This window comes from Monopterus albus, unplaced genomic scaffold (assembly GCF_001952655.1).
Source record: "Monopterus albus unplaced genomic scaffold, M_albus_1.0 scaffold265.1, whole genome shotgun sequence".
Taxonomy (NCBI): Eukaryota; Metazoa; Chordata; class Actinopteri; order Synbranchiformes; family Synbranchidae; genus Monopterus; species Monopterus albus.
In genome coordinates, this window is record NW_018128145.1 from 336352 (window position 1) to 346888 (window position 10537).

Here is a 10537-nt window from a genome sequence, read left to right on the forward strand (position 1 = left end):
TTATTCCATAATTTGACCCCACTTATAGAAATACAAAATCTTTTTTTGGTTGTACGTATAGCATGAACTTTTAGATTTAACTGACCCCTTAAATTATAGCCCCCTTCCCTTTCATTAAATAACTTTTGGATTCCACCAGGTAATAAGTCGTTCCTGGCTTTGTACATAAACACAGTGGTCTTATATTCCACTAAATCAAAGAATTTTAACAATTTAGACTGTATGAAAGCTCCATTGGTGTGATCCCTATATATATATACTATTAAACTTTGTAATTAAACATAAAAATATATATTCGACAAGTAAATTTACTTCCTTGCTTCACAAACGCACACATTATAAATAATATATAACCTATATATAACCCTTCTCCTAACATACAAAGCCCTTAATGACAAGGCTCTGAGCTCCTCTCCTCCTCCTCCTCCCCCCCTTCCTTTATGTCAACAGCAGCAGATGAAATTATGAGATGCTCAAACAGTGTTACACAGGTCCACTGGCAGGAATTTTATCTCAAGAAGTGTTTCACATTTATTGAATTAAAATTATTTTTTAAACAAAAAACAAAAGGTCCTAAGTATTTAGACTGTTACAGTCTGTGCACACTCATAACCTGTCGTCTTTGAGTGAATTACTTGTAAAGTATTTTAATGTTACTAACATCAGCTCATCTTTAAGACTGTGTTTAGTTTGTCTCAGCAGCGATGCAGCCGGTTACCGTGGTAACAGCAGCCTCCTCTCCCAGCATGCATCAGCGGAGCCCCCACCACCACCACAGAGCGGAGCAGGGTGGAGCAGTAGACGGACGGACAGCAGTAGCAGGAGCAGCAGCAGCTAGACACGGAAAGGACCGCCACCTGTCAGTCTCTCTGTACACCTGCCAGTCTGCTCCACGTGTCTGCCGCTCCGCTGCCTGCTGCCGCGGAGTCCCTCAGGCGACAGCGGTACTTTCCGCTCCCTGTAGTTCTGTCACCGCTCAGTGTGCCGCCCGTTAGCCTGTTAGCCCGCGGCTACATAAGCTCCAGACAGAAGAGATGCAGGTGTCCGTGTGTGAGTGGATAATTGACAGGTGGAGGAGACAGTAGAGTCTAATAGAAACTGACTTTATTGTTGCTGCATCATCATGGAGGATTTTGTGCTGTTGCTGAGCATGCTCACTGACTACTCTTCATCTCTCTGTCTCCTCCCGTTTTCTTCTCATCCTCCTCTTTACCACCACCTCCTGCTCTTCTCTCCCTCCTCCTGTATGTAGGAGTGATGATGGATGGAGACATGCCCCCCATGGGAGACAGCCCCACTCAACAGGGGCAGTGGATAACTGGAGGTTGGTGTCTCCTGTCTCTTACATTTTAGAGCATTTTCACCAATGAATATATATAAAAGATGGACAAACCCACTGGCACATGAACCATTGGTTTTCTGAAGAGTGGTTGTGAAGCTAAAGTCTAGCTGTCACCATATTGGTAGCACTTCACTCCGCCTAGTATAATCCAAAAATGGGCAAAGAGTCGGAGTGTGAATGGAGCCCTCCGGACAGCTAGCAGGTGAAACATTTAGTTTCAGTATAATTTAAACAGGCAAGTGATTAAATCATCCCCGTACAGTTGTCACGGAAGGGGACATTAATTATAGAGACCAAAAATGTTTTTGTACCAGGCTGTAAACATGTTTATTTCTGCTGTCAAGTTGGGCATTTTAAAAAGGGGTCTATAGGGACTGACTCCCTTATGGAGCCAGCCTCTAGTGGTCATTGGAGGAACTGTTGCTTTTGGCGTTGGCTTCGTTTCTCAGCCTCGGAGGTTGCCGCTTGGTTTTCATATTAGGCGTGATTGTTTTCACCCTAACCCTAATACCTAACCCAGGTCTGTTTTCACATGAGTAACATTGGTCCGTGCCCCAGCACAGTTGTGTATGTACACAGTCTGATACAGTAGGTGGCAGCATGCACGTAGTTGGTTTGCAAGCCATCAAGAACAACAAATTAGCAACCACTCAGGTCATCAACTGAGCGACATTTATTTCTGTTCCACACATATGTAAATACTTCCATAAATCTCAGTTTGTGTGTGTAGTATACAGTTGTCCTTGTACGTTTTCATCAGCCCAAATTTCAAGCAAGCATTTTTCTTCTTTGTTACTCCACAGAGATCCTTTCACAGCCATGTTTGCTAATGTTTAAAGCAACAGTGGAACAGTTATAACACAGCAGCCCACTTCTTTGTTTGAGCAGTTGCGTTCACATCTCTCACAGACCATACTCAAATACACATGAATTGTGCTCAAGACCACCGCTTCAATCCCGAGTCCAGTACGCTTGTGTTCACACTGATCAAAATGAACCAGACTTTGGGGTCAAGTGTATTCGGATCTGGGTCCAGGTCCCTAATGTGAAACCACCCTTAGACTCTCTTGGGGGATCTAGAAAGCAGATTTAACAAACTCATAAATCAACCTTGGCCTGTGGGTTGAGCAACCCTGTCATGTAAACCAGTTTTTTTTTTTTTTTTTTTTTATCTCTTTAGGAAAGTTGATTGATCTGAGTTGAGCACACGCACATGATGACTATAAAATGCCACCATCAATGGAGCTCTGATACTACAATTTACCATGGCAACAGGTAAATGAAGAACAGAGCTGCCATTTTTAATCCAGGGGAGCACAGTTTATGTGCATCATTACTGTAAATGTCTCTTTAAAAACACAGCAGCAACAGTGACAGAGCTTGAACTGGAGAACAAACACTGTTACATCGGTTTCAGCATAGGTCACATCTAATCAACATACAGTATTTAAATGCGTAGTGAATTTAAAGAGAGTCACTGAACTGTGTACACCTTGAGGTGTACAGATTCACCATGGAGGGCGATCTTGACTGTCTGAGTCTGTTCCTGTCAAGTGATGGATGAGCACAGAACGGACTCGATGATTCCTCTGTAGAACTGGATCAGCGGCTCCTGGGACAGGAAGTACATCCTATGCTGTGCTGCTCTAATATTGAACTGTTCACATCTCACTAGCAGTCAGGCTGTGGTTAGGTTGTTGAGTGAAGCACCAGACTGGTGAACTGTTGACGACTTAACTTTTGCAAATGCTAAAATAACTTAGATTATAACTGAAAAAAGTAACTCTTATATTAATCCATATAATTATGGAGTGTTTTGTCACCTCCATAGACAGAGAGGGAACCTGGATTAGGGATGTAAAATAGAGAGGAGGTAAATGGACACTTCCCCGATGCCAAATCCTTTGATCCACAGGAAACACTGACATAGCCATGGTGATACTATGGTATCAGAGCTCCATTGATGATGGCTTTTTATAGTCATCATGCACATGCTTAACTTAGACTGAACATACTCAGAGTTAATTGAACTAATGGTGATCAGCTGTCCTGGAACCGAAAACTCAGCTTCCCATCTTCGGGTAAGCAGGTGAGCCAGGTCTCAGAAACCAGGATCTGACACAAAAATCAAACCAGATCAGAACAGGACATGAATGTGAGTGTAAACATGATGCAACATGACGTCTCCTTCTCTGTTTTATGTCCTCGTCTGTATGTTTCATGTTTCCATTTGTGATGGAAACAGAAAGTCACTTTGCTGCCTCCTGTTACCATCGGCAACAACTTCAAATAAAACCATCGTGGTTACCATGGTGACAAGTATAAATACATCCAGTCAGTGTTCATTACATCTGTGATGTCACCTGGACCCTTTTCTTCTCTTTTCTCCTCCTCTTTCCTTGCCTTCTTCTGTCTCCTCTTTCCTCATCTCTCCTCTTGGCTTCTCCTATCTCAGACCTTCACTTTGTCAGTTTTTTGGACAAACTTATTAATGGAAGCAGAAGAGAAGAGGTGAAGGAGGAAGATGGAGGTGAATTGATGACAAGTGGCACTGAGGGGCAGCCAGAGAAGAGGCAGAAATTGGAGGACAAGGAGGAAAGCTCCGTGGTGACAAAAGAGGAGGAGGATGAGCTAGGAGATGAAAAGAAAGAAAGGGAAGTGGAAAAGAAAGAGGACACTCTGTGCTCCTCCAAAGAGGAGGAAAATGAAAAGGGAGCAGGGGAGAAAGAGGAGGTGTCAGAGGAGGAGGAACAGTTAGGAGGCAACAGGGAGATGGGGACAGAGAAGCAAGAGGAGTTACCAGAGAGTCCTCTGTCCCAAGAGGAACAAAGTGGAGCTGATGAAAAGGAGGAGGAAGTCAGGAGAAAAACTGAAGGAGGAGGATGAAGTCATTGAAAGGGAAGTGGAAGAAGAGGAGACAAAAGATGTGATGAAAAAAGAGAAGGAGTTTGAGCCTAGGACTCTCTGCTCCTCCTCCACACCTCCTCCTGATGAAAGAGGAGCAGATGATGAAGAGAAGAGAGACACTGTGATGAAGAAAGTGGAGGAGGAGCTGAAAGGAGTAGCTGTGGTGTCAGTGGAGGAGAAGCAGGATGCGTCCACACAGCTCTATCCTCCACCACAGGTCCAAAAACAGGGTGTTCCCTCCAGTGCAGAACCTCCTTCTGAGGAGCAGCTGAATGTCCAGGAGATAAAAACAAACGCACTGATCAACCAAGCACCTAACACTCCATCCGCTGATGACCAGGAGGTCCCAGGAGACAAAACAAGTGCTCCTGCGACCAGTGGCAGCATAAGCAAAGAGCAGGGGCTTTTGATTTCTACTGCAGCTTGTCCCTCCAGAACCAGAGCTCCACCCTTACAAGTTGCCCCAGTGAGGAAAACAAGCTCCTCCACTTCTCCTAAAAAGGCTGCTCCAACTAAACCAACTGCTCCTGCAGGAAGCTCAAGGGCTCCTCTTCATCTGACTAAAGGTCTGTCTGTAGGAACCCTCTCCACCTCCTTAATAATCCATCTTCCTCCTTTTTTGCTTCCTTTCTTTTCCTTCACCTCCTTTTCAACCTTCTCTTAGTCATACAGTTTCCCTTTCTCCCCTCACTCCTCTTTGTTATGGTTGCCCACACACTAGAATAAGGTGAGCTAGCAGGCAGGACTCAGAGGGCAAGCAGTTTGGTCTGGTAGTTTTATTAACAAAAGAACAGCAATGAGAGATGACATTGACTGTGACTGTGTCACTTGCATCAGGAGTTGATGACAGTCTCTGATGATGGGATTCAGTGAAACGACTGTCTGCGTTGGACTGGAGAATGAATGCTCACAGGAGGCCGGTGAGTGGGGAAATCCAGGGAAGGCAGTCAAGTGTTAGCCAGTCTAAGCAGTAGTTACGAGTGGCTGGAAGCAGGGGTGGTTATGGTCCTCACGTCAAGGAAGCAGAGAGCCACTGGCAGTATCGAGGAGTAGAACATTGCGGGAGAATCTGAACCAATCTTAGAAGAAGAGTGTGCTGGAAACATGGAGAGAGACTAAAGACTGGGTAGGAGCGGTGAGGTATTCCGTATGTATGCAACGTTGTTTGCGTAGTGAGCCAAAGTTTCAGCGCAGGAGGAGCATCTGCCAGCGTCTTAAATAAGAGGAGTGTAATCAGAGAACCAGCCCCAGCTGTGTAACGAGGTGCAGATGCGTGCCACGCCCAGGACCGAGAACCTGCAGAGAGGAGAGAGGGAGTGAGAGGAAAGCAAGGAGAGACAGGTAGTGCAGAGCGAACCTGACACTCTTCCTGTTACACCTGCAGCGCTTCCACTGCACCCCCTCTCTTTTGTTACTTTTCTTTCACTTCCATGTTTGTTTGCATCTCCTGTTCTGATACCTCCTTTCTTTCTCCTTTATTTCCCCTCACCTCTTTATTTTCCTTATCCTCCTTTGTTCCTCACCTCTTACTCCCACCTCCAGTTTTCCGTCTCTCTTCACCCCCTTATTTTAATATTTCTCCTTGATAGTTTATATATTTTTGCTACTCCAGATGCAAGTAACACAGACTGCACACTTCCTGTTGATCTCCTGGTTGTTATGGAAACAGGGTGACTACTCTCATCACTGTCTCTCTGACCTTTGACCTCTGCTTTCTGTTTGCTGCCATCCAAAATGATTCTGTTTGAGGTTTTCCCTCCAGATTTACACACACAAACTGTGAATAACAATAATGATAATAATAAGAATTTGTTAGAAGTATAGCTATAAGATTTGGTATCATCTAGAGATGCACTGATTGCAGTTTTGCAATTGCAAGTTTGACCTGCTGATTCTGATTTTCTTTCTAAGAACTGTAATCAACAGCATATGGAGACATTTTATAACTCTTCTATACTGAAATATGAAATTGTAATAACTTTTTTAACAACCTCCAACTAAGAATGAAGTGCAGTATTTTTACTTCTCCAAATATAAAAAGGTACAACAGGTACAGTAACAGAAACAGGAGAACATCTGGTACTACCAAGGACACAGTTCTTTTTAAAGTGTGTGTGGTTTTCTGTGTTTTACTCTGTGATGGATACACTGTACATGTGTAGCCAGTAATTCCCTCATTGTGTCCTATGTGTTGGAGATGTGGACGTAGTTTCCCTTCTCCAAGGTGTTTCTGTAGCTCCTTGGTGCACTGTTTGTGCACCAAGTGCTTCCAATGTGTAAGTGAACACACATCCGGTACAGGCACGAGCACCAGTCTTGCTCAAAGTGCACGTGAGATGCTGTGCGCTGCACATGTTAAACTTTGCTAAACTTTGGGTCTGTGCCACTGTGTGCACGACTTGGACTGCTGTGCCTCTAAATCTGATAGGCACAGAATCATAAATCTCAGGGTATGGTGCGAACTATGAGGAAGCTAGGGGGCGCTCCCTTGAAAACATGATTTGCAAAATTTTAGGGGCCTCAGTCTAAAATATTGGCAAGATGTTTATTTTTGGACATATAGGCTATTTCTGGTTTTCTGTACAATTAGGCTATTATTGATGTATGATTCACGCGTACAGGTGATTTGGCACTAATCCTTTCCAATAAAAATGCCGGCAGGCAATCAATTCTTGCCATCACCACTGAAGGCTGGCCCTGCAGTAAACTTCACTTTAATGCAGAGATCACCAAAACAATCTCATGTCAGCTACCTTAAAACAAAAAGAAGAAAAAAAAAACATTCTTCCTACTCAGTCTGCATGTGAATCGCCATTTTTCATTTAGGCTACTGATCATACATTGTCAAAAAAAGAAAGTCTCCATGGCTGCTCATTTTGCTCGTTTCCAGCCATTTAATGTTTAATCTTGGGTACCTCTAGATTATCTTGGCACCCTCATAACTCCAAGTAGTCTGTAATTATTTTGGAACAATAAAACCAGAGAGCCTCTTCTTAAAAACAAGCGGATAGTTTGTGAACATGCACGCCTCCTGTTGCTGGTGTTGTGTCGAAATCTGTCTCCCCATTGAGGTGCGTTTCCCCTGACCTGAATTCTAACATTATCATAACCACAACCACTTAGGGGACGCTGCATGAAACCGAGGTTTGAACCAGGGGGAACAAAAAACACCGACAAATAAGCAATGTTTTCGACAATGACAATACCTCAAATCCTCCCTGACATGTTTGAGACAGAATATGAAAGTAGACAACAACAAACTGCAATGGCATTAATTAACCTGAGCTTCTTCTCCATAGGAAGGTAAACAACGCTATATGTACCAATGAAAAGAGATGTGTAACACTAAACAAAGCAGGTAATTGGCAAACCCCATATTTTAACTGGCATAATGCAGACATAGTAACTTCTCCAGCCTTACAACAATTCTCTCTAACGTTACAGAAACAAGTCATTAAAACACATGGCACAGGTGGACGTCAGGCAAGCTCACATGATCGTGCAACGCCCTGGATTTTATGCCCTTTCATGGAAATCCTTAAACTATCACATAATACTTTATTTTGGTATTAAAAAAAGTCTCCGCCAATCGATCGGTGCATCTCTAGTTTCAGTTGTTCGGACTGATGTGTAGTCGATACACACTGATAAGTATCTGTACAACCTAAAATCTGAAAAATAAAAGAATAAAACTGATTGTTGTTTTCAATGTAATACAGGGCAAAGAACATTTACACATCACTGGTTCCTGTTTTAGCTTTGTTTTTACATACTGTCCCAACTTCTTCTGATTTGGGGTTGTAAATCGATTGCTACAGTTTAGTGATTTGATGTGACTGACTTCATGACTTTCACTAAAAGTGAAAAGCTGATAAAATCTCGAGTTGATGTTCATGTTCACGCCACTGTTCTGTTTTTGTGTTTCAAACAGAAAAATCATCTGTGGAGGAACCTGCTGAAGAGACTGTGAAGGTAAAGTCAACACATGATGAAATCACTCATGTTTCTACAAAAATCTGCATCTGACTCGATTCTTTAGAGCATTAAATATTCATCACTAGTAATGAAAGAATGTTTTTAGAGATAATACCACAGTTTTTCTTGTTTTTTAATTTTCATTGAACTTGTGCAGTATGGAGAACAAACCTAACCCTGAGCAGTATTTGCCGTGACACCCCCCCTTTGCCTTAAACCAACAGACAGGTGCACAGAAGAATCCACCTGCTGCTCACTGAGCCCCCCACCCCCACTTTAAACCAGTAATATTAATAATGTACAGTATGTGTGTGTCTGTTTCAGGCCTCCAGGATAACAGGAGGCACCAGAGGAGCCAAGATGATCTCAGCCAAGAGTACAGGTACATCACTACAGCAAACAGTAACACCAGTTCAACTATCACCAGGTGAACCAGTCTGATCCATTTAACCTGTGTTTCTGTCAGAGTCAGTAGATGGAGTCAGTAGTCCAGGAAGTCGTTCTCCTGCCAGCCGATCCTCCACTCCAAACAGAGACGTGAAGAAGGTCTGAATACCTGCCTGTCTCACTACCTGTCTGCCTCTCTGTCTATCTCACTACCTGTCTGTCTCTAACTGCCTGTCTCTCTACCTCTGGCTCTCACTACCTGTCTGTCTGTCTCTCTGTCTACCTGTACCCATCTGTTTCTATTTAAAGAGACCACAGTGTTTTTCCTGACTTATCTACAATGTTACAATGGTGAATTCTCATCTTAGACATGACATAAAGCTCAAAAAATTAGGTGAACATATGTTCTAGTATTTCTATGCAGAAGCAACTCAGTTTATATCTCGCAAACTCTCGCTCACGAGAGTTTGTGAGATGTTTTTTTTTCCAACTATGTAAAGTCTTGCACAGTAGTTCACGGATTTCCTTGAATGGTCATAATCATCAGGCAGCTGCGCGTTCATGTGAGTTTGCCCGACATCTATGGTGTCATTGTAAAGGTGAAATTTTTTGACTGCGCCCGGTTTTGTGGATATGTTTTCCCTCCTGCTGCTGCACTGTGACCAGAGGATGTGGAAAAAATACAGGGCCTGAGGTTACTGCATGTCCAGGAATGTTTTACCTGACCGGGTCTAACCTACAAGCAGCAGCCAGTGAAACCCCTGTGGCAGTTAGTGATCAGCTCCTCAACGCTGGATTCCCCCCGGAGCACAGTACCTGTTTGTTCTGACTGCTTGAGGCCAGTGTGTCTGATGCATGTGATGTGTTGGTGGTTAACCAGCGGATTAATGACCAGTGATGTTATTGTCAGTGCTATGCTACCTGTTTGAATTAATTTCACTACTTTGAGACTGTATGTGGTGGTGTTAGACACAGTGACCACCAGTTGGATTTACCAACCTTGGAGCTACTTGAAAGGGAGCGATGTTTCCACTACTCGGTGGGACTTAACGATAAGTTTAAAAAAACACACATTTCATGTCTGTTAATGCCTTGTTTCTGTACTAGAATTGTTGTAAGGCTGGAGAAGTTACTATGTCTGCATTATGCCAGTTAAAACATGGGGTCTTCTCTGTTACCTGCTTTCTTTAGTGTTACATATCTCTTTGCATTGGTACACACACATACAGTGTATATAGTGTACAGTGTGTGTGTCAACAGGAGTTGTGCGCATTCACAAACTATCCTCTCAGAGTTATGAGGGTGCCAAGATAATCTAGAGGTACCCAAGATTAAATATTAAATGGCTGGAAACGAGCAAAATGAGCAGCCATGGAGACTTTATATAACTGTCTGTCTCTACCCATTTGTTTCCCAGAAGTGGACACTAGCTGATGTAGTTGCACTGTAAAAATACAACAGATCTGAATTGTTTGAGATGTTTTACACTCTAAAAACATTTTGCATCTTTTGCTCCTAAATTAGGTCAAACATTTCTGTAATGTTTATTAGTCTTCTCCTTCTTCTTTCGGCTGTTCCCATTAGGGGTCGCCACAGCGAATCATCTGTTTCCACCTAACTCTATCCTCGGCATCCTCTACTCTCACCCCAGTTAACCTCATGTTCTCTTTTAGCACATCCATATATCTCCTCTTTGGCCTTCCTCTTGACCTCTTGCCTGGCAGCTCCATCTCCAACATCCTTCTACCAATATAACCACTATCCCTCCTCTGCACATGTCCAAACCATCTCAATCTGGCCTCTCTGACCTTGTCCCCAAAACAGCCGACCTGAGCTGTCCCTCTGATGTGCTCGTTCCTAAACCTGACCATCCTGGTCACTCCTACAGAGAACCTCAATATCTTCATCGCTGCTACCTCCATCTCT

General features: G+C 43.3%; 1 protein-coding gene across 1 annotated transcript in view; it reads left to right on the forward strand.

Annotated features, from left to right (window-relative positions):
* The first annotated feature begins 1231 nt into the window (after positions 1 to 1231).
* The window catches only part of maptb (microtubule-associated protein tau b), a 21630-nt gene continuing 12324 nt past the window's right edge, over positions 1232 to 10537 (forward strand). Inside the window, exons 1-4 of the mRNA XM_020621686.1 lie at positions 1232 to 1324; positions 8181 to 8221; positions 8549 to 8606; positions 8691 to 8770. Coding sequence (XP_020477342.1) covers positions 1258 to 1324; positions 8181 to 8221; positions 8549 to 8606; positions 8691 to 8770 — 246 coding nt within the window. The 5' untranslated portion in view covers positions 1232 to 1257. The remainder of the gene's footprint in view (positions 1325 to 8180; positions 8222 to 8548; positions 8607 to 8690; positions 8771 to 10537) is intronic.